This window comes from Pseudorasbora parva, chromosome 9 (assembly GCF_024679245.1).
Source record: "Pseudorasbora parva isolate DD20220531a chromosome 9, ASM2467924v1, whole genome shotgun sequence".
Taxonomy (NCBI): domain Eukaryota; kingdom Metazoa; phylum Chordata; class Actinopteri; order Cypriniformes; family Gobionidae; genus Pseudorasbora; species Pseudorasbora parva.
The window spans coordinates 44077006-44101404 of record NC_090180.1 but is presented as its reverse complement, the minus strand read 5'-3'; the positions used below and the strand labels follow the sequence as shown (position 1 = coordinate 44101404).

Below are 24399 nucleotides of genomic sequence, written 5' to 3'. Positions count from 1 at the left end.
GTGTGTGTGTGTGTGTGGTTTATTTATAGAATTTTATATTATTATTGAGGTGAAACCTCAATGTAAAGCACTTTGAGACTTTGGAGTTGCATTCCATGTCTAAAAAAGCGCTATACAAAAAAAAAAAATGTATGTTATTTTTCTAATAAATAAATAACTGTATATGTTGTTCGTTACATTCCAAATTGTCTAGTATAAAAAAATCACATCAAATAGCTACACACACTTCTATACTTCAGTTTATATACTTCTAGTAAATACAGTAAAAAAACTGATGCAAAATAGTTTCTTTGGTGAACAAAATTCCCAGGTATGTGAAATATTGAGCTTAAATCTTAACAAAAACATGCTTAGCAAAGCTCCTTCTGAACGCTGTTAGCAAATTAGCCTACTATAAATGCAGATTCTTCCACATTCTTCATAAAGATTGAATGATATTCTTCAAATCTTTAGACTCATGCGTAACAAAAAGCCTTAAACTACATAATAATAATCTTCTAAAGGAATTTTGGATGACCCCTCCTGTAATAGCATTTATTTTTTTAAATACAAATAAAAAAAGTATTATTCTGCTATCTGAACTTCTTGCAATTGCATTAAGATTTGTCTTTTTGTGCTTTGTTTGGTATCATGCTTTTTTCAAGCAAAAAACAAAACAAAACAAAACAAAGCAAAACAAAACAAAAAACAGCTTCTCGTTGCGTCATATCTAGGGGCGTGTCGCCGTGCGTTCAGTCAGGAGACGTACAGAACGTAAAGGAGCAGCTGGTAAAAGCGTGGACATGTAAGTGCTGTGTTTGACACTTTCACAACTATTATTTACTTCCGACGTGTAGTTTTATCGTTATAAATGAACAACTGATTTCGCAAAGATTTACACTGTGCAGAAAGGTGACAGTTTTTTAAAAACAGTTTCTGTTCAAATGACAACTTTGATCCTTAACGCTGTAACGTTAAATAATATCAACGTGCTGAACAGTCGTTCATAAAACAAAATAGTTAATGCATTAAAATACAATAACTACAATTATCAGTATTTGTTACAGTAACGTTAGTTAGGTAATAAAAATACAACTGTTCATTGCTCAGGTTATTAACAGATACAACTTTTGATTTTAACTAAGACATACCTAAGAGCAAGACTAATAAGTAAGTACTATTATTTTATTGTTACTTCATGTTAGCCAATGAAGTTAACGAAATGTAATGGCTTATTATAAAATGTTACTAAAAGGGCGCAAATATTCTAGCAAGGTAGCCTAATTGTTTTCTCTCAAACAGAAGTTTGTTAAACTGTTAGGATTAGATTTAAATTAAAGTGACAGTGTGGATTTTAATCAGTTTCTCTCGTCAATGCATTAATCAACAACAGGTACTCAAAATATTATTTTCCTCCCACAAATACATTCTCTGGAGTTTGATTCTGGAAGTACGTTCATACGAAGCAGCCGAAAATCTCGTTAAAACGTGTTCACAAACCAGCCTAACTAGTTCAACTTGAATGAGACTTGTAGCAAAAACCTGAAAATCTCTGAACCTCAAAGAGATAGATCACCCAAAAATTAACATGTTGTCATCATTTACTTATCAAAGATGATATTTTGTACAGTGTTGGTAACCAAAGAGTTGATGGCAGTCATTGTCTTCCATAGTAGGAAAAAATACATGATGAAAGTCAATGGGTGCCAGCAACTGTCTGGTTACAAGAATTTTTCAAAATATCTTCTTTTGTGATCAACAGAAGAAATAAACTCATTTAGGTTTTGAACAACGAGTGGGGGTGAGTAAATAATGACAGAATTTTAATCTTTGGGTGTACTTGCTCTCCCCTTTTTTGTAAGTCGCTTTGGATAAAAGCGTCTGCTAAATGATTAAATGTTATTGTCCCTTTAAGAATAACATGTGAGCACAAACACTCTTTCATGCAGCATAGAAAGAAATATACTGACAACTAACATGCAACTTTTTAATTAAAAAAATAGAATTGTAACAATAGAATAAAATAAAGAATGTTTGTTCAAAACTGTTTTAAATCGCTGACATGGCATGTCAGCTGCCCATGCATATGTTTAATATATATCTCTTGTGTATTCTGGCCTCAATGTGACTTCTGTATATGACAGGGAGGACACACTGCTGTGGATTCTGGGTGTGTTGCTTCTCCTGTTCTGCACTGTGGATGTGTGGTATTATATCCGGGCAGTGGTCGTGGTGGTAAGGGCCTGGTTCCTCTCACCTGTATTTGATGTCACGGGAGAGCAGACCGCCTGCGGACGAGTCGTTCTCCATGATGTTGACCTTTGCCATATGAACAACGCCCGCTACCTACGCGAGTGTGACTTTGCCCGTTTGTCTCTTTACACCCGCAATGGGGTGTTCAAGGCATTAAGAGCTCTCGGGTCCACCATGGTTGTTGGGGCAACTACAATTCGCTATAGACGCCCACTGTGTGTCGGCGAGGCGTTTGAGCTGCGCAGTCGAATCATCACCTGGGACGACAAGTCATTTTACCTGGAGCAGCGCTTTGTGTCTTGTAAAGATGGGATGGTCTCGGCTGTTATGTTCTGCAAACAGAATGTCCTGCGCAGCAGTCCGGACAAGATCCTGCAGTACCTGTGCAAAAGAAAGGTGAGCGGCTTTAGATTTACTAAAACTTTTAATTTGTAGTAAATTAAAATTTCCCCTCTGGTGGTCTTTGGTGAATGTGATTGCACCTCCTACAACATGACAGTGTAAAGTGACATGTAAAGGCCAAGTCCATTCTTGAAATTTGTCCTCTGCATTTAACCCATACAAGCTGGTGCACACACATAGGAGTAGTAAGTAGTGAGCACACACACACACTGCAAACTGTGGACACGCACCCGGCTAGATGTGTGCAGCATGTTCAGCACCCGAGTCCCACCCCTGAACTTTGAAAAGGTACTCCCTTGCAAGCAGGGACTTTCGGAGAGGGAAATGTTTACAGGGGAAAGTTCCTGCAGTTAAACCGCGGCTAATGTAATAAATCATGGGCTAAATTTCATTTTTCAGTTTATAATTACACACAAAAAAAATACCCCAAAGCACCACCTAGTGTCCAACCTACTAAAAACAATTATGATAATACAAGTCTAAACCACACCAAACCCCTTGGACATTTCCATGTGTAATTTCACAATATAGCCTACAGTTGCTACTTTAGGGTCTAAAATGAGGAGTCTACAACATGAAACAATGAAAAATATAGAAAAGTCAGGCACAAGTTTGGGACACAGTCATGCCTCAGGGAGCATCACAATAGAGAAATGAACCTCAAGGTTGATCCATGTCAGTGTGTGTGTGTAATTGTATAGAGCATTTATTACTTTTGCCTGGAGCCCCAAATCACTAAATCCACCTCAGGGTTAGGGTTAAGACTACATTTTTGGGCTAAATATGTTGACCCCGGAACATGTCTTAGTTGGGGAAAATCACAGGTGACCAAATTATTTTGTGTTTTGAATTTTTTGACTTAAATGTAATCATTCAAAACCTTTTTACTTTGATGGCACTTGCTATATAAACACAAAAAAGAAAAGATTAAATGGTCTTTAATCACATCTACAATCAGCCTCAAATGCAAGTCTTTGTTAATGTCTAAATGTATGCAAAACTTAATAAAAAATAAGTAATTATGTCTGCGAATTACTCTTATAAGCAACTAAGGAATACACAGCCATATATAAATATTTGTATTATTTAAAAATAATAAAACCAGTTTTTATATAGAAATAAATGGTGCATAATTTAGAGGTATATTGTCTAGTAATATGAAATCCTCCCCCCATAAAACAAATATTAAAAATATATATATTATTTGAAACAAAGCACATTCATTTAATTTTTTTTCATGTAGTCTTCTATATTTTTTGAGTGTGACTCACCCCTAATTGAGGAATACCTAAGTTAAAGGACTAGTTCTTAACAAATAATTGATTTACCTTCATGTTGTTCCAATCGAATATTAATCGTCTGATTTTGAAAACATTAAATCCTGACATTTTATTATCTGACTTTCTAGGTTGAAGTGCCAGAATTTCCTGAAGACCTGCAGCACTGGATCAATTTCATCTCGGCCAGCAGTAAAGCCCTCAGGGGGGAATGTCAGCTCGATAATAAAAAGAACGAATGATGGCTCACTGCCTTAAATGAACTCTCGCACACTGGTTTACAAAAACGCAAGACCGCTCTGATGCACATTAATGTCTCAGGTGTTTGGATATTCCAATGTAAAATAAAAATGTGAGTTCTGCTGTAGTCCAAAAGCCTGATCCATGTCATGCTGTGTCTTGCAAGCCTAAGATAGTGAATATCTAAAAATGAATTATTAAAAACAATAGAGAATTTTTTTTCTGCCGTATTTCATGGTGTATTAACGGAATGGACTGTGAAGCACTAATCGGAAGTAAATAAAATAATATTAATAATAAGAAGAAGAAATGGAACAAATGAACAAGTGACTAAATATAAATAACTCCTTCATTAATATATTGTAATCATGTTACTGTGAGATAATTATTTTTCTTTGTATTTTGACTGTCCTAATACAAAATTCAAGTGGTAGAGTGAAACTCCTCTGAATCTCTGAGGTTCTGTAACAACTCTTATATAAAATATGTTTTTGTGTTTTCTAGTAGGATGAGAGAGAATCTGGCGTCATGCCGTTCGTAGTGCGGCCTACTGTCGTAGGCACGTGGTCTAGTTAAACCAATCACTGCGTAGTCTCTGTCATTGCGGAAGTGCGTGAAGCCGGTTTTTGGGTGACCATCGCGTGAGTATCCAGAAATGTCATATTTGGGAAGATTATGATTCTAAACATTAATAAATGCACCTAGTTCATCTATTTATGTGTATTTAAGCGCAAACCGTTAGGCCTGGGGTGGGTTTCTTTGCACGAGCGTCAGTATTCTGTATGTGCGATTTGATATTTAATCTAAATGTAGATTTTTTTCCCCCCCGTTCATTTCCGAAATGAATGGGTGAATGATGTTACATATATTCTCATAGCAACTATTGCATTAGGATTTTTTATAATGACCTAATAATGCATTACGTCGCATTTTGTAGCATCTGAAGCCGGTCTGGATCGCTTTCTCTTTACAGTCGGGCTTTAAAATATTCAATTAACCCAGTTCTGTATCTCCACGTGAATTATTCATGATGTGAATAATTAATAGTCTTCACTGTGTAACAGAATCATGCTGCTGTGGGTTCTGTCCGGGTCTCTGGTTCTGTTCGGCAGTTTTGACGTCTGGTACTTCCTGAGGGGCTCATGGATGGCGATCAAGTGCTGGTTCCAGGGTCCGGTTCGAGATGTTCTGGCCGAGCAGGTCGTCCACGGACGGGTTTTGCCTCACGACCTGGACTTCATGTGTCACATGAATAACGCCCGCTATCTGCGCGAGTGCGACTTCGCCCGCTTTGCGCACTGCACCCGGAACGGGCTCTTCAGGGCCGCGCGCTCGCTCAACGCCACTATGGTGGTCGGGGCCACGACCATCCGCTACAGACGCTCGCTGGCCCTCGGCGAGGCGTTCGAGCTGCGCACCCGGATCGTGTCGTGGGATGAGAAGTCCTTCTACATAGAGCAGAGATTCGTGTCCAAGTCAGACGGGTTCATTTCTGCTGTCATGCTGTGTCGACAGAACGTGATTCGCGGAAATCCACAGAATATCTTGGATTGCCTTTGCAAGAAGAAGGTATGCATTTTTTTTTTTTTACCATTTATTATGTGCATTAAAGCAGTTGATTTCCATCTTTTAGAAGCCACTGGCCCGCCAGGGACCTTTATCCTTCAATTTAAAAGGCTGTTATAGTAGCCTATATTTGTATAAATATCCTATTTATAACGTAAAAAAAAATAGCATTTTGGTTACACTTTATAGGTGCTGTAGGCAAGGCAAGTTTATATAGCACATACTGTATACACAATGTTAATGCAACACGCTTTACACATAAAATGAATTTAAATATCCATAAGAAATATAAACTATAGCTTGAATCAGGGTCTGGAGTGGGAGAACATTAATTAATGTTCACAATTTTACTAATTCTTAAAAATCTTCCTGAAACCACCAGGGCTATACTTTCCGTCAATGTAGTTACTTTGTACATACTCAAATAAGTACTGTAATATTACTACATGTACTTACTAGAGTTTCGGTTTGGTTTCGGTTAGTTACTTGTAATTACATAACTGTTATTATTATAGTAAGCACCTGTAATAACTTGTAACTACATCACCTTAAAGGGTTAGTTCACCCAAAAATGAAATTGATGTCATTAACTCATCACCCTAATGTCGTTCCTCACCCTTAAGACCTCCGTTCATCTTCAGACATAGTTTAAGATATTTTAGATTTAGTCCGACAGCGTATCCAAGTGTAAATGCACACTATACTGTCCAGAAAGGGAATAAAAACATCATCAAAGTAGTCCATATGTGACATCAGTGGGTTAATTAGAATATCTTAAAGCATCAAAAATATATTTTGGTCCAAAAATAACAAAAACTACGACTTTATTCAGCATGGTCTCTTCCTTGTTTATGTTCAATCCTCAAATAAAGATTCAAACGGTTATGAATCGGTGAATCGATCAATGACTTGGATCTTTATTTATTTTAATAAAATGTTTTATTTATTTAAAATAATATGGTTATTTATATCTATCTATCTATCTATCTATCTATCTATCTATCTATCTATCTATCTATCTATCTATCTATCTATCTATCTATCTATCTATCTATCTATCTATCTATCTATCTATCTATCTAATCTCCTAGCACTCCCTTGTGGCCCCCTGGGGGTCGCCGTCCCCTGTTATGAAATTAGAGCGTACCATATTATTGGGCATGTACAGTACTACCATGATTTACTTTCAATATGTTCCTGTTTGACTAACATAACCCATATGTCTGTAATTTGAAGGTGGACTGCCCTGATATTTCAGAGGATCTTCAGCACTGGATTAGATTCATCTCTGCTAGTAGTCAGGCTCTGAGAGCAGAGAGTGGACTAGACGAGAAGACCAAATGATCGTATCTAAAACCATTACCGTAAGCCTTCCTTGTGCATGTAAGTTTCCCCGTGACGCTAACCTTGAATCATATAATGTCTCTTAATGTCAGTTTTAAAATTACAAAAGGGTTTTCTGATCCGGAACCTGTCGCTGTTGGAAGCTTCAGCGTTTACTCTATCATACCAGCCCTTTGTATAGTTTATTTTAGTTCAGAAGCATTGCAACGTCATTATTGTATTTACAAAATCCACTCCAGAAGCTGCAAGGAATGGAACTGATAAAACGCAGAGCATGTTTCTGTGTTGATAAACAGAACGCATGAACAAATGTTGGAAAAAACTTGAATGCTCGGAGCTTTGGAACGCTCCCTTGACCAAATACGCACATGACCGTAACGAAAGTCACCTTAGAAGGATTTGCACTGAGTATTTTAGTAGTATAATGGTAAATGAGTGTGTTGATTTATCATATCACCTCATGGATTTGTTGTGCCGGTCAGATATGTTAATATAGTTTGCCTATTTAAAACTGAAATGGTTTATTGTTATTATTTATGAAAAGGGAACATGTATTTATTCAAGTAATTATTTGCATAATTTCTTTAAGAAGAGTATTTATGTAAAGTATTTTAAGCACCTGTAATGAAACCTGAAGACTTGCATTATGAAATAAAATACTGCATTATAAGTAATGTTTGTATATGTTTCTAATTTATTAGAAGCATTTGCTTATAAACCCTGTCCATGATTCTGTATCAAGTGAAAGCAGCACTGCTGCCATCTAGTGTCCTATTACACTCTGAGTGGAAAGTTGAATTAAAAATGTACAGGTCCTTCTCAAAAACTTAGCATTTTGTGATATAGTTCATTATTTTCCATAATGCAATGATACAAATTTAACTTTCACATATTTTTTTGTGATAATTTATGCTATGCATAGATAATAAACTATGCTAATTTTTTGAGATAGGAATTTTGGGGTTTCATGAGCTGTATGCCAAAATCATCAGTATTAAAACAATAAAGACCTGAAATATTTCAGTTGGTGTGCAAAGTTTAATTTTTATCATTACATTATGGAACATAATGAACTTCACAATATGCAATTTTTTTTAGAAGGACCTGTATATGGGTTTCAGAATGTCTCGGCATGTTTTTTCTCCTATGAACGAATGGCAGCAGCACTGAAGCTCTCATGAACAAAACCTGATGATCATGTTCTTACGCTTCAGTGTAAGATAGAAAATCTGACAAATTATGTACAAAGGAGTTCTTATAATCTCTCATTGATATGACCAGAGAACTCTGGTAATAATAATTTTTATTGGTTTTAAGATGTAATGTTCTTTGTAAAAAATATAATGTTTCTTTGTTTTCCTTAAAATTCTAAATAATTACGTTTATTTCCAAGTTTAAATTAGATCAGTTTCTTTGTGGACCTCACGGTGTATATTACATAAAAAGGTATTAAAGGTTAATTTATGATCCTAAAAGCAGGCTTAATTGTCTTTCATATTTTTAAAAATGTTTTTACATGTTTAGTTTATTCATTTGTACCATATTTTTCTTATATGTATGTATGTACGCAAATCGGGCATAACATTATGGCATAATATTATGTTGGCCCCCCTTTTTGCTGCCAAAACAGCCCTGGCCCGTCGAGGCATGGACTCCACTAGACCCCTGAAGGTGTGCTGTGGTATCTGGCACCAAGATGTTAGCAGCAGATCCTTTAAGTCCTGTAAATTGCAAGGTGGGGCCTCCATGGATTGGACTGGTTGTTTCAGGATATCCCACAGATGCTCGATTAGATTGAGATTGAGAGGCCAAGTCAACATCTCAAACTGGTTGTGCTCCTCAAACCATTCCTGAACCATTTTTGCTTTGTGGCCGGCACATTATCCTGCTGAAAGAGCCACAGCCACCAGGGAATACCGTTTCTATGAAAGGGTGAACATGGTCTGCAATGCTAGGTAGGTGGGACGTGTCAAAGTAACATCCACATGGATGGAGGACCCAAGGTTTCCCAGCAGAACATTGCCCAAAGCATCACACTGCCTCCGCCGGCTTGCCTTCTTCACATAGTGCACACTGATGCCATGTGCACACACATCCAGCCATCCATGCGTTGTGGTTCAGTTCTGATGCTAACACGCCCACTGTTGATGCATACTGCCACATATACAACAAACTGCGATGCACTGTGTATTCTCACACCTTCGCTCACCACGTGCATCAATGCGCCTTGGCCACCCATTACCCTGTCGCCGGTTCACCACTGTTCCTTTCAATCGACAACTTTTGATAGATACTGACCATTGCAGACCGGAAACTCGCTCAAATCCTTACGCTTGCCCATTTTTCCTGCTTCTAACACATCAATTTAATAGGCCATAATGTTATGCAATGTTTTTTTTAATATATATATATATATATATATATATATATATATCTGAAAATACATGTGTCGGAGCTGCAGTATTAAGAATTAGTGCTGAAACTAACTAAATTAATTTAGACCAAATGTCCTAAAAATCAGAAGCTAATAATTGTGTGTCTATAAAAATATCGATAAAAATAGATCACCTTTGAGGACAATTACTTGGATATACATTACTATCTATATCTATCTATCTAGAATACAATATATATATATATATATATATATATATATATATATATACACACAATTATTAGCTTCTGATTTTTAGGACTTTTGGTCTAAATTAATTTAGTTAGTTTCAGCACTAATTCTTAATACTGCAGCTCCGAGACATGTATTTTCTGACATGCTCAGTTGTTGTGCAGAGCAGCTGTTTCGCCCCTCCCCCTCCTGTCAGACTCTGGTCACATGACTCACTTCCTGCATAAACAAAGCTTGCCTCGAATTCATTCTGCCACTGGACGGCAAGAAACCTTTTAAAATGGCGCAAGCTGGGGTTTTTCTGGATCATGACCAGTTTAACTGTTCTATATGCCTGGATGTCTTAAAGGACCCTGTGACTATTCCATGTGGACACAGTTATTGTAAAGGCTGCATTAAAGGCTACTGGGACCAGGACGACTATCTGGGGATTTATGGCTGCCCTCAATGCAGGCAGAGCTTCGCTCCCAGACCTGTGCTAGGCAGGAACACGATGCTAGCAGATGTGGTGGAGAAACTGAAGAAGACAGGACTGCATGCTGGGCCGACCCCATCCGATCCGACCCAAGCTGAACCTGGGGACGTCGAATGTGACGTGTGCTCTGGGAAGAAAAACAAAGCCTTTAAATCCTGCCTGGTCTGTCTGGCTTCTTACTGCGAGACTCACCTTCAACCTCACTACGAGTCTCCTGCCTTTCAGAAACACAAGCTGGTTTCTCCTTCAAAGAAGATACAAGAACAGCTCTGCTCTCGGCATGATAAACTATTAGAGGTGTTTTGCCGCACAGATCAGCAATGTATTTGTTACCTTTGTTTAACGGATGAGCACAAAGGACATGACTCTGTTCTAGCTACAACAGAGATGAATGAGAAAAAGGTAAAATTGTAGACCATTTCTAGAGTGTGGTTTTTGTGAGTGAGAAGAACAAACTATTGTGTAACCTGTTTTTCTTTCCCAGAATGCTCTGGCGGAGATGCAGAGGACTTCCCAGCAGACGATTCATGAGAGAGAGAAGGAGCTGGCAGACCTGAGACAGGCTACACAGATGCTCACTGTGAGTGTTTTCCTATCACAGAACTTATGAAAGAGGTCAATCCATGTAAACCTTTAGCTTTTCAGTAGTGGTTTATTTATTGGGGGCAAATAACACAGACGTCTAGTATTTTTATATTAAATGTTGGTAGTAAGAAGAAAGTCTAATGTTTTTTTGTAGTTAATTTTAAAGTTTTATATGCATTTGGGGTAAGAAATTAAAGGTCCTTTTCTTCGCGATTCCATCTTTCAAATTTTAGTTAGTGTGTAATGTTGCTGTTGGAGCATAAATAATACCTGTAAAATTATAAAGCTCAAAGTTCAATGCCAAGCGAGATATTTTATTTAACAGAAGTTCCCTTTCAAAGCCTACAGCGAGCGGCCGGTTTGGACTACACCCCTGCACTTCCTGCTGTAATGACGTCACTAGAACCGTTTGTTGACTAACCCTCTGCCCACAAGAACACGCAAAATAGGGGGCGTGGTTTAGTGCTCTCCCACGTGGAGAAGAGTGCGCATTCAGCGCGTGCATCTCCCCGTTATGGTAAGAGGCGGGACCTTTCCGGGCAAAGTGCGCTAAGCTGCTGTCCAATCACAACACAGCGCTTTGCTAGCCCAATCAGAACTCGTTACGTATTTCTAAGGGAGGGACTTCATGGAACAAGGAATTCATCAGGCCGTTTTTAGGACAGGGAAAACAGCGCTGTACAGATAAGTCAATTGTGTGAAAAATACTGTTTTTTTACACGCGAAACATAAACTCATGTTATATTGCACACTGTAAACATAATCAAAGCTTCGAAAACACGCAAAGAACGGGACCTTTAATACAGCAAGGATGCATTAAATTCATCAAAAAGTGCATAATACAAAATATTTCTATTTCAAATAATGCTGTTCTTTTGAACTATCTATTGAACTCTTTCTAATGACCTCCTTTTTGACTGACTACAGAGCCAAAGTCAAGACCTAGACCAATACCGGACCTCCTAGACCTAATTGTGTCTGAAATCGCCCCCTATACCCCCATTCACTATCCCCTACATTACTTCACTAATATAGTCTACTTGAAGGAGTGAATGAAAAGGAGTGTGCAAGAAAAGCTGCCGCTCCTGAATAGTTTGTGTTTGTTGTTTAATCATTTGAAACTTAGCAAACTGGCAGCTCCAGTAGTAATGAAAGTATTTATTTGTCATGGAAACTATCTATATACCATAAATAAACAGTCAAGTAAAATGAAATGTATACCTGTATGATATTACGCTGTACCAGCATTGGACCAGCAGTTTGGAAAATGGAAGAATCAGCTGCCAGCTCCATCTGGAATTAATTCGGCACGACTGGGTATTCCCTAGCAGTTGAGCATACATCGGTTTTACACTCATTATGGTGGTGCATTGTGGGATTGAATAAATGCACTTGATAACATCCCTATTTAAGAGTATAGGGCAGTTTCGGACACAGAACTATACTAAGACTTAACAAAGGATGTGTTACCACTTGGCATATTTGGGTGCATTAAAATGAACTGGTGTGATTGCTCTGTTAGTGCGGTTCATTTGAACGCTGTCATCCAAACCCAAAACAGCTGAAAAGATTGGTAAAAGACAAATAATGCAAGATATGACAAGATGCAGCCCTGAAAAGGACAGAATACTCAAGCATGATTCCCGTCACAGTCTCGTTCAGGCATCAGAACCGCAGATCTTGGTTTGATTGTGTGACGGAGGGATACCTGCCGGTGGTTTGATTCCTTTACAACATTTTATAAGCTTCACGAGTTCTCAGATGGTCAAAATAACATCATATGTTCCTTTGTTTGTATGCTACACACACACACACACACACACACACACACACACACACACACACACACACACACACACACACACACAAACAAACAATTGATTGTTGTATTGTTTATTTTATTGATCTTGGTTATTTTGTATTTGTCTCTGTAAATAGTATCTTGGTTTACATAATAAAAAAAATAAAAATACCATCATATGTAGCTACGCACATACAACGAGCGCATTTCGTTTTGGGTGTTTGATAAGTTCCATTGCAAAATACATGTAATTAAAGCCAAACAATCAGGTTGTGAACATATCCCTATGCCTTTAGGTTCGTTGTTAAAATGCCAATATGAACTTGGACAAAACGTTTTTTTTTTTGGTCTGGACCAAGCGAATCGAACTACAAGTGTGAACACACCCTAAAAGATTCAGATCCAGAGTAGCCAGCCCCAGATCCAGAGTCAAGACCCGTCAGGCAGTATAAATAAAATGCTGAAGGTATTCATTTAAAGATTATCTGTTACATCTTTGACTACGACACAGTAATAAGACTCTGAACATGAAAATTACCTCATGATTCACTCACCCTCAAGCCATTCTAGGTGAATATGACTCTTCCTTCTGATGAACACAATAAAATAAAAATGCGATATATGTATCATTAGAAGCGTTATTAAGTTGAATACGGTAGGCGGTCTGCTGGAAGCTAGATATTTTTCTTACAAAAACCCATTGTGATGTGTTTATTATGGATAGATGTGCTTTTTTGAGCTTCAAATCAATAGACCACGTCACTGCCATTATAAATCTTTGAAGTGTCAGGATATTTATTAAAATAACTCCAGTTGTGTTCATCATAAAGTCGTATACACCTAGAATGGCTTGAGGGGAGAAAATCATGAGCCAATTTTCATTTTAAAGTCACTAGTTCTTTAACAAGTTATATGATCTCAAATCCAAGGCTGTAGAAAGATTTCTGAATGAGCCATTTGGCACTTTAGTTGCAGTAACGAGTTCTGAAAGTGACAGTATGTCTACATAGCTCATCAAACTCTAACTTCAAAAGAGCAAGAAAAATCCTGTTTTCCACGGCATGACCCCTTTAAAGCCGAAGTCACGCTTCATCATTTGGCTTTTGTCTCCTCAGCTCTCCGCACAGACAGCCCTTGAGGAGAGCGAGCGCATCTTCACAGAGCTGGTGTGCTCCATAGAGCGACGGCGTGCTGAAGTGAAGGAGCTGATCCGGGGTCAGGAGAGGGCGGCAGTGAGCCAGGCTGAAGCACTTCTGCAACAACTGGAGCAGGAGATAACAGAGCTGAAGAAAAGACACGGTGAATTAGGAGAGCTCTCGCAAACAGAGGACCATATCGCCTTCCTTCAGGTAATGCTGCTGGTTATTCACAAATTGCTTTCTTATCCAAAGTCTCTGGAGTGTCTTAAAGTTAAGTGCCTCATCCAAGCACAAAGAGGGTTAGTTCATGAAGCTCATTTTTGAACATAATAAGTGTCTTTAAAGCTACACTGTGTAACTTTTTTAGTTTATTCGTAGCTAAAAACACTTAGTCCTTTCAAATATATGTGCTTATTAATGTATATTTACTTCTTTCAAGTAATAAAGTATTCTCGTAAGTTTATAATATGCCATTGAAAATACATACGGGTGAGGGGTTCGAATGCTGGTCGCCATGTTGACCCTCCATCTTGAAAGTACATTAGCCAAAGAGGGACATACCCATAAATTCAAGCTTCGCCATTTGCGTTTTAACACTCGATGGCACCGTGTCGAATGTGAAGAGGGGGATTCCCATGTTAATCTTGGACTAAATCGGCCACCGTAGGAGTTAAAACGAAATCAGAATTGAGAGGAACAGAAACTATTATTCACTGGATGGTCATATACCTTTACACCGCTAGATGGAGGAAAATATCACACAGTGGAGCTTTAACCACTGAGCAGCTCTCACTCACGCCATAATGAAGTTTTATTGTTGGATTTTTCAGCTACAGGTTTTTCATGTTGACATAATAATTCACCAAAAGATGAATGTTCTCTGACTTTTTCTCACAATTTAAATTTATCATTTTGCATTTCAGACTTTTTATTTTTTAGAATAATTGCAAGAAATAAACTTGCAATTAAAAAAAAAAAAAGTCTGATTTTTAATGTTTCATCAAAATTGGATCTTTTATTTCTTTAATTTCCTAATTTATTGGGAGAAAAAACCCAACGGAGAAAGAAAAAAGTTGAATTAGATTTTACCTCAAATATAGTATTTATAGTATTTGTACTGTGATATATTTATAAAGATTTAACTTATATTATGAGTCATAGGCTAATTTTTAAGGCTATTTTTTTTTTCATAGGCTAGTTTTTGCTAGTCCCCCCCCCCATATTTATATAGATACATAGATATAATGGATGACCAGTAATGATTTATAATTTAAAAAAAGCTTGCCAGTGTCAATATTTTAATTTAATGAATTAAAAAAGTAATTGTCTTAGAGATTTAGCATTACAGTGAAATAATACTGATTAAAGATACAGAGGGCATATGAATAAAATAAATAAATAAATAATAATTTAAAAAAAAAAATATATATATATATATATATATATATATATATATATATATATATATATATATATATATATATATATATATATATATATATATATATACAGATAAATAATTTCTAATAAGCTAAAAAAAAAAGATTTGGCATTTTTGATTTCATGGTAACTTTACCCATGTTTACTTTTAGGTGACCATTTTCTTCCAATGTGAGCATTCGCTAAAGAAAGTCTTAGCAGGCATGAGCTCTGAACCCACTTTTGTCCTTTGGACTGTTCCTGGTTTTCATTGAGTTTCACAAGGCGAACCTTTATTCAGAACTTCAAAGGACTCGAACAGAGGCGGAATTGAGATTGCATCAGTCTGTGCTTTAATTTGTCATTATGTGCAGAGATGAAAACTAGTCTTTGTGAACTGAAACCAGTAGCAGGAATTGTATTTGGGTTGCATACGGTTTATGATTCACACAAGTTTAAAGTCAAACCGCTGCCTATGGCTAACATTATTTTTTTGCATCGTTCTTGTCCAGAACTGCAAGTCTCTGTGTGCTCAGCCTGTTCCCGTTGACCTGCCAAACATTACCTCTGACCCAAACTTTGGAATAGTGATGGCGGCGGTAACAGAGTTTCAGGCCCTCCTCGAGGACGTCTGCCAGGGGGGATGTGTCAATATCTCAGAGAAAGGTGAACAGACTTGCATTGTGTTTTAAATGACACACTTTAAGCCATTAAAGACTAAATCAATATTTCCTTTATTGTGAAATTACTCTATATACTCAATCTAACACTCCTGTTCCGGTTCGCAGTGAGCGATGTTACGATTATTCAGAGCACTAAACCAAAGGCAGATTCTGAGGCAACTGCAGGTAAGAGTCCATACAATTCAAAACGGTTCCTCAAAGAAGCTTTCAGTGAACAGTTCTTAAAATAATGTTGTTTTTTTTCGTAGTGTGAAGAATATATATATATATTAAAAAAAAAAAAACTTTCTGAAGAACGTTTTTTGTGTAGTGGATAGTTTAATGGATGTTAAATGTTCCTCATGGAACCACCAATGCCAATAAAGACGTTTTTTTTATTATTATTAAATAAAGAACTCACAATTGATTAAAAACATACATTGCACATTTACATAGTGGGTAAAATTGTATATTTTAATTAGATTTAACTATTATATATTTATAGTCACATTTCACTCCATCTGCTATCTTGGGTTATTTGTTTTATTTTTCATTTGCAGTGCATTCTGGGTAAGCGTATTCCTCCACCAAAACTAGGTGTCATAAATGTATACATCTTGGAACCACCTTTTATTTTTATATATATATATATATATATATATATATATATATATATATATATATATATATATATATATATATATTTATATATATAAAACATCACTGTTGAAAATTGTCTTTAGGATTCTTTGATAAATAGAAAGTTTACATTGTAAAAGCCTTTACTGTCTTTTTTTATCAATATAATGTTTCTTTGCTTAATAAAAATCATCAGTTTCTTAAAAAAAATAATACTTTAGTGATGCCAAACTTTTAATTGAGTATTATGCGTTATAATGCAGTCTATGTAGGCAGCTCACTAGGTTAACAGGATCCTTGCTAACAGGATTCATGTTTTTTTTTTCTTTTTTTCATAGCTTTAGCTCCATTGTTTGGCCAGCCTGTGCAGATCCCTTTTAACGTTAGTGTCCCAACAATTGGTGTGTTTCCGTTCTCGTCATTTGGTGAGTATCATGAAAATATTTGATTGTTTAGTGTTGACCTGAGACATGAAGAGATTAAGCTGTGACCACTGTATCATCTTTGTTTCTGTATCCAGTGAATCATTGTCTCCTCATCTTGTCTTTCCTCTTCAGGATCGCGAACACAAGGTCCTCGTCAGAGACTACAGCCCCGCAGGAGGCGAAGGTAGCCTTAAGTGTGGCCTGAGAAAGTCCGAAAGAGGCCAAAGTTGGTTTGTCATGTGTTTTGGAACATGCACATTTTCATGGTAAACAATGTAAAGCTATATTAACCATAAACTCTTATTACTAAATAAGACGGAAATGTAAATGCAGATGCGTTTCAGTGTCTACTGTCCAATGGCTATCAACTTTAAACTTATGTTAAATTGTATATCTTATCATTACAGATGTGCTTGGAGTGATAGTTGGAATATTATGTGTTCAAACTTTTATAGAGGCCATATTATGCTCTTTTACAAAGACTTGAATTTGATTTATTCATGCCTGAATGTAAAAAAAAACAAAACTTAATTTTCTCATGTATTTGATATTTTTGCAGCTCTTCGCTTTCCAGTCTGTCAGTAACGCTCTTTTTAGTTTCTGTCTCTATGAAGCCCCTCCTTTTGAAAAGCGCAATGTGCTGTGATTGGTCGGTTGGACCAGTGTGTTGTGATTGGTCAACGGCTTCGAGCGTGTTTGGGAAATGTCACTCCTCTTACTGGCGTGTCAACACTAACTCAACCATAGAGAATAACTGCCTTTGGAGTGACTTTGTGCTTTGTAGATCTTTTTCTTGCTCAAACAGCAACATTACACACTAAAGAAAGATGGGCATGTAAAAAAGGATAATAGGCCCATTTTAAGCTAATTACCTGTTGATTAAGCTATGATTATAGTATTTTCTTAAGTATTAATCATACATATTATATAGAGTGCTATATTGGTGTAATTTTATCAGTGTTTATTGACTGATGTCTATATTCATAGAAGTGCTGATGTTAATTTAGCTTTATATGACTGAAATGTATTTGTGTGTATTAAACCTTGTTAAACTGCAAGTATTTTTAAAATGATGGTAAAATTAAAAGTAACGTTTCTTATCAGCAGTTTGTTGGCTCTGGGATTTTACTGTGGACCCAAATGAATTTTACTATAAAGACTGAATCATGTGTACGTTTTCTGTATGTATGCAATCATCCCATGATACAATGCGCTTGACATATTCTTTTTTGAGTAGGTACTTATTTTGAATAAGTAATTACTTTCCGACTGCTAAAAATTATGTTCTATATATGAATATAATTTGGATGTACTACATTCACCATGTTGTCATTATCATGTGACCTACCAGCATCAGTTGTGTCGCTTCACTGCCGTTCATACATCTTGTCCCATGGCCTCATGGGATAGTAGTGTCCATCATATATACACATGAAGAATTGTCATCTGGTTCTTTTTTGGGTACTCTTGTGAGTACTTTTATAACATACCCTGGTTTGCCTGTGTGTAGTAGGGAAGGATGGGATTTGGATGCAGCCAATATTTTCATTGTGACGACTGAACACGACAGTATCAATCAATAGCAACTAATGTTTTTTTTAACCTCTTTCTCAATTATTTGATCAACTAAAAAGAACATCTAGATAAGTATTTGAACATCTGGACCTGCACAGATTTGCATGCAGCTTTGCAAAATATGAATTCAAGGGAAAATAAATCTGCTTATGAAAAATAAACTGCCTGTATTTATGACTGGATTGTATAATTTGGATAAGTCACATGAGCTTTGCATGTGAATAAAACATGGTCACCTCTATATTGATGATACTTGTAATTCAAGCAACAATATGCAAATCATGGGATAATTTTCATTTTTGGGTGAACGAATCCTTTATTGCTTAAATAGAACTGGGTGGGTGGGTAGATATATATATAAAGCAAGCAAAATATGAATCCCTCTTTGTCTTTGAGATATCTCAAACTCATCTGTTTGTTCATGTTTATCCCACACTAAAACTTTGACAAGGCAAATGTGAACTAAAAGAACAAATGCACTTGTACTCATATTTCATTCTAAAGAGTTTTTGAAGGGTCTTAGTATGAAAATGTTTGGAAACCACTAATCAATGAAAGACTTAAAAATATAATGAGTTTTGAAATTGTTTAAAGTTTAGAAATTAATTGGAATTATATTTCAAATACTCTATTTTTATATAATATATTAATATTATTTATATATAATATTATTTAATATATATATTTAAATAATATTTATATCATTATATACATTTTCTTTTTTCAAAGCTTAAAAGTCAAAATGTGTTTCTCAAAATGATGGAGCAGATCACAAAATATAATGTATGTATGTTGCATGTAAAGCAAGTTTACCTATACCTGGTACTTTGTATTTGCATAAAAGCAAAAGAAGTGTCCTTTTCCTGTTCTTGTGTGATTGGCCCCTTCAGGCCGTTTCGGACTGAAACCTGATAAGCTTCTACTGTACCTGCATTATGTTCACGCCCAGTTTGTACACAAACAATCATTGTTTCGTCCTCTCTGTCCTTGGTGACCAGCTTCTGCCTTTCACTTCGCTCTCCTCTGACTGCACACATGTAGGGGAAAAATGGCTGGAACAAACATCTCTGTCGATAAAGACCAATTCTGTTGCTCAGTGTGCTTGGAAGTGCTGTGGGAACCGGTCACTATTCCCTGCGGACATAGTTATTGTATGGAGTGTATTAAAGGTTACTGGAGGAAATGCGAGTTAAAGGAGGAATACAGCTGCCCTCAGTGCAGACGCACTTTTAACCCCAGACCTGCGCTGTCTAAAAACACCATGCTGGCTGATATAGTGGAAAAACTGAGAAGAACCGGCATTCAAGATCCTGGTGCGAAGGCAGACGATGTGGAGTGTGACGTTTGCACCGGAAAGAAACACAGAGCTGTTAAGTTCTGTGTGAAATGTCAGACGTTATACTGTGAAATTCACTTGAAGCTTCACAATGAAAGGAGTCGCGGCAGGATGCACCCGCTTATTGAAGTTACAAAACAACTGCAGAAAAGAATCTGTTCGCGGCACAATAAATTGCGGGATGTTTACTGTCGCACAGACCAACAATGCATTTGTAGTTCATGCTTAAAAGACGGACATAAGGGGCACAGCGTGGTGTCGGTGATTGAGGAGAGGATGGAAAAACAGGTAACAAGCACTGTAAAGAAAATCTGTGAATTGCACAAAATAAGAGTTTAAAGATGGTAAAATTCTCACGTGGGTGGTTTTCGAGCAGAAACATCTGGAGGAAGCGTGGAAGAAGTCAAAACAGAGGTGTAAGGAACGCGAAAAGGAACTCAAAGACATTGTAAAATACGTCAAGGTAGGTCTAGTAATTGTACTGAAAATGTCAGATAACGACTTCTATTTATGTGGAATACTGTGCTTCTGCTTTATTTACCCCAGTTCCGTTGGGGAAAGAAAAGAAGAAGAAAAAAAAAGACACCTAAATTCCTACTTCATAGGAATGGTGCAAATCTTGGTGATTTTCGAGGGATGGATGGTGTATAATTATGTCTGAAAACCCTGTTCTCAGTAACTAAGAATTACACAACCCTATTATACATTTATAGGGATTTTACACATGAGTATTTTTTAGTCTTTATTAATTAGGTCTAGCATAAAAAGTGTACTAACTAATACTCTGTTTTGTATATATGAATATACAGTTTATTACAATTGTTAGAGAACACATTTCTCAAAAGAGTGATGCAGGTATGATGTTACTTTGAAGGTCAGCTGGCAGTTAGCATCACACTGGTTCTCTCAACAAAAACCCAATAGGTTTTTCCCATAGGCTTTTGGATTATTGACAAAACCGAAAAAGAAAAAAAAAACTGCGATAATCAAAGGTTTATGACTGTGCTTACCTGTTTGTCGTGATGACGTTAAATCTCCCCGACAGCCTCTGTAGTCCCATTTAGCCACTTGTTAGCAACCACCTATTTCAAGACAAAACTTTAAAGTTCCAGTGAAACGGAAGTTGCAACTAATTTTATTTCAGTGCTTCAGTGCCTCTCCATCTCTCGCTCATAACAGACTAACGGTTGGAGGGGAGTGGTTAAGGATATTCAAACCCAAACCGTCAAATTGACATCATCTGAGAGGGAACGCCATTCCAGACCAGAAGTTACTTTTTTCCTGTGTATTAACTTGCATGGATTAATTGTTCACCGTATGACCTTTAATATGGGCTAACAATAAGGTCGATTTTGATTTCATGAGGACTTAAAAAAAAAAGTGTCTTGAGCTTGTGTTCCAAAAAACCTACTGCAACCATTAAACCAAAACCCCATTCAAAAATCCCATTGACTCAGGGACGATGGAACCGGAAGTGCTAAAATGCTAACTTGCTTCTGCATTTGGCCTACAATGTGGTCATACCTCTACCATTCTAGTTCAAATTTTCAAAAATCTTCCAAAATTGAGAACAAATGCAGTTTATGAGCTAAATACTTTATCATTGCTTTGATATAAAATACATTCAATGACTACGTCTTTCAAATTGTGCAAATTCATTTCTTACTTAGACACAAAACTAAAGGCCAATTTGCATCTTTATAGTACATGCTGTAATGCTGTAATATAATGTAAACATAGATAATGCAACAGTAGTGTGTCATTATTGTTTTTTGTAAGAAACACAACATTGTGTAATGTTATCTGTTGTTATGTCAGTTTTATTAAAGGGTCATTAAACCCTAAACCAAATTTTCTGAGATTTTAACAGAAGTGTTGTTGTGGTCGTTTTAGTGAGTTTTGGATGTGAAATTGAAAAGCTAAAATATGGTTAGAACTTTGAGAAGAGATTTGAAGGGTGACTTGTATTGAGAAATGTATCCTAATGGTGGTAAAAAAAAATTACATTTAAAAAATATATATTTTTTGGAACTAATAAAAACCTTTTTAGATGCAATGGGGCATAATTCAGATACATATCATTCAGTAGCTTACATTGAAATGCTATAAAAATATGAATGAAAAGAAAAAAGAAGGGAAAAAATATAGCACATTATTTTCTTTGAGTTTAATTTATGGTTTTCGTTCTGTTAGACTGGCTCACCAGTGTAGGTGAGGATTAAACAATGTCTGTTCTGTCACTGCAATAGCGTTCTGCACAAGCGTTTGAGGAGGACAGCGAAAAGATCTTCGTCAGGCTGCTGCGCTCCGTCGAAAAGAAGCATTTGGAGGTGAAAGAGCTGATCAGAGGAGAGGAGAGGACGGCTCTCAGCCAGACGGAGAAGCTTATGGAACGACTGAATCAACAGATAGTTGAACACCGGAGAGGAGAGGCCGAGTTAGAGGTGCTCGCAAACACTGAGGATCATATCCATTTCCTACAGGTGAAGTCCCGGGTCTGAAATATGAACTCAATTTGTTTGTTTGTGCTGGAGGTTACGATACTCCACACAAAACAATATGGGGACAGCTAAAGAAAAGTCATTCTCTTTGTGTAGCTATAAGTTAAGCTGTAGGGGGGTTTTGGGCCAGAGAATAAAAAGGTGTGTGTTTGCTTATTCACTAACTTGACCTGTCTGACTCATGACCCATGCAGAACTATAAGACGCTCTGCGCCCCACCTGACGCCGGAGGTCGGCCCAGCATTGACGTCCATCCGTACTTTCCTTTGCTGATATTGAGGAAAGCTCTCACAGAGCTGAGAGATAAAGTCAGTGAGGTCTGTGACAGAGAATCGACAAAGATCTCAGAATTAGGTGAGTATAAAAACAGATCCACAAGACCGCTGAATATGGAGGTCTAGTAGTAGGCTACGCTGCCGACGCCTGCTGTGAATTATATCAGCTGCTGATGCACAAATGACTGTTGACAGCGCACAACGTTATATTTACAGTCGATGAGCACGATCAGTCAGCTGAAAACTCCCTGAGTTGTCCGTTGAACACAGAAACAGGTACAGACACTCACATCCCTCCCAACAAGTGAGTCATCAAACCACATCAACTGCATGTTTATCTGTGCAAGTTAAAACACATCTGACGTAATTCAACTCTGACCTTTTCCAGTCCATAGGCATTTACAACCGACTGAGCCCAGGACCAGAGGAGATTTCCTACAGTGTGAGTTCTGAATTGGCAGATATTGGTTATTTGTAAGGGATACTGTAGCCTACATCCAGTCGGTTGTTATCGCAAAATAAACCCTGACAGGGTGTTCAGAACATGATCCCGCTTATTACACGGCTACTTTCCACTTCAGTCAATTTTATTTGGAATATTTGATTATACCACGGTCTGTCTGAAAACTATTTTTTATTGGTTTTGAAGGCGTGCATTAAAAGCATTCTAATGCACAGGTAGTTCCAGTCTAATTACTGTTCTATAATCATAGTACACACACACACACTTTGTATTAGGCATCTTTAACATCTTATGTACTATGGAGCCGTGTCGGACTCGTCTACTTGTCACTGCCTTTATAAAGCTTGGTAATAACAGGATATTTATTAATATAACTGTTCGTCTAAAAGAAGAAAGTCTTATGGACCTAGGATGGCTTGAGTAAATCATGGAAAGTAAAATAATCCTTTAATACTAAAGCCTCCGTTTAATTTCACAGTAAATACAGTCGATAATTAAGGTTCAAAATGGCATTAGTTCTTATCAAGCGATAACTGCAACCTCAGAATATTGCAACCGGCCAATCAGAATACAGAATTTCAGAGAATTGTGTAATAAAGTAAATTTCTTATTGGCTAAATATCCTTCCTCTTTCAGACTGCTGTGATTTGATATTAGACCCAAACACCGCCAACCTCTTCTTGCACCTTTCTGGAGATCACACAGAGGTCACGAATGTCCACGAGCCTCAGACGTACCCCGATCACCCAGAGCGCTTCAGCAGCTGGGCTCAAGTCTTGTGCACCGAAGGTCTGTCTGGATGCGGATACTGGGAGGTGGAGTGGAGAGGAGCTGGAGGAGTTTCTATTGGAGTTTCCTACAAATCGATTTCCAGGTCTGGAGAGTCCATGGAACGAAAACTGGGATGCAACTCAAAATCGTGGAGTTTAGATTTCTCTGATTCTCGTTGCTTGTTCCGGCACAGTAAGTTTAGCGTAGAAATACACACGCCGACATCACACAGAGTCGGCGTGCACCTCGACCGCAGCGCTGGAACTCTTGCGTTTTATAGCGTTTCTCTGGCAGATGATACCATGATTTTGCTGCATCGAGAGCAGACCACTTTTGCCCAACCTCTCTACCCTGCTTTCTGGGTTGGACTGGGATCCACTTTGAAACTCTGTCGAATTTTCAGCTTCTCAGCCTAGGAATGCATTCTGTGCTCTCATTTTGAACAAGGGACAGTTCACCCCAAAATCAAAAGCATGTTGTTCACTCACCTTCATGTGTTTTCTTCCTGCAGTTTGTTATAGTAGAGGCCAGACAGTCCATGCAACCATTATGAAAAGGAGCACTCTGACCTCAATATAACGGTGTTACACAACATACTGACATTTTCATTTTTGGGTGAACTAACCTTTTAAATAAAATAAAATTA

General features: G+C 37.2%; 4 protein-coding genes across 5 annotated transcripts; all 4 read left to right on the top strand.

Annotated features, from left to right (window-relative positions):
- The first annotated feature begins 734 nt into the window (after positions 1-734).
- them6 (thioesterase superfamily member 6) lies at positions 735-4369 on the top strand. Its single transcript, XM_067452768.1, has 3 exons — positions 735-784; positions 2124-2628; positions 4043-4369. Coding segments are annotated over exons 1-3 (618 nt in total). The 5' UTR covers positions 735-782; the 3' UTR covers positions 4154-4369.
- A 335-nt stretch (positions 4370-4704) lies between these two features.
- Positions 4705-7735, top strand: si:ch73-52e5.2 (protein THEM6). Of its 2 annotated transcripts, none has more exons than XM_067452769.1 (3): positions 4705-4792; positions 5216-5720; positions 6954-7735. In XM_067452769.1, exons 2-3 carry the CDS (start codon positions 5220-5222, stop codon positions 7059-7061), a joined length of 609 nt encoding a protein of 202 aa, XP_067308870.1. In that variant the 5' UTR covers positions 4705-4792; positions 5216-5219; the 3' UTR covers positions 7062-7735. The 2 variants fall into 2 exon arrangements, with proteins under 2 accessions (XP_067308870.1, XP_067308871.1); XM_067452770.1 differs by lacking the exon at positions 4705-4792 and adding an exon at positions 4809-4900.
- A 2159-nt stretch (positions 7736-9894) lies between these two features.
- Positions 9895-17938, top strand: ftr67 (finTRIM family, member 67). Its single transcript, XM_067452767.1, has 7 exons — positions 9895-10564; positions 10647-10742; positions 13664-13897; positions 15619-15772; positions 15895-15954; positions 16746-16832; positions 16965-17938. Exons 1-7 carry the CDS (start codon positions 9968-9970, stop codon positions 17018-17020), a joined length of 1284 nt encoding a protein of 427 aa, XP_067308868.1. The 5' UTR covers positions 9895-9967; the 3' UTR covers positions 17021-17938.
- Positions 17939-19435: 1497 nt separating this feature from the next.
- Positions 19436-24391, top strand: ftr87 (finTRIM family, member 87). Its single transcript, XM_067452751.1, has 7 exons — positions 19436-20031; positions 20120-20206; positions 21993-22226; positions 22439-22598; positions 22736-22795; positions 22908-22961; positions 23619-24391. The coding sequence occupies exons 1-7, from the start codon at positions 19456-19458 to the stop codon at positions 24167-24169; spliced, it is 1722 nt and encodes a 573-aa protein (XP_067308852.1). The 5' UTR covers positions 19436-19455; the 3' UTR covers positions 24170-24391.
- The last annotated feature ends 8 nt before the right edge of the window (positions 24392-24399 follow it).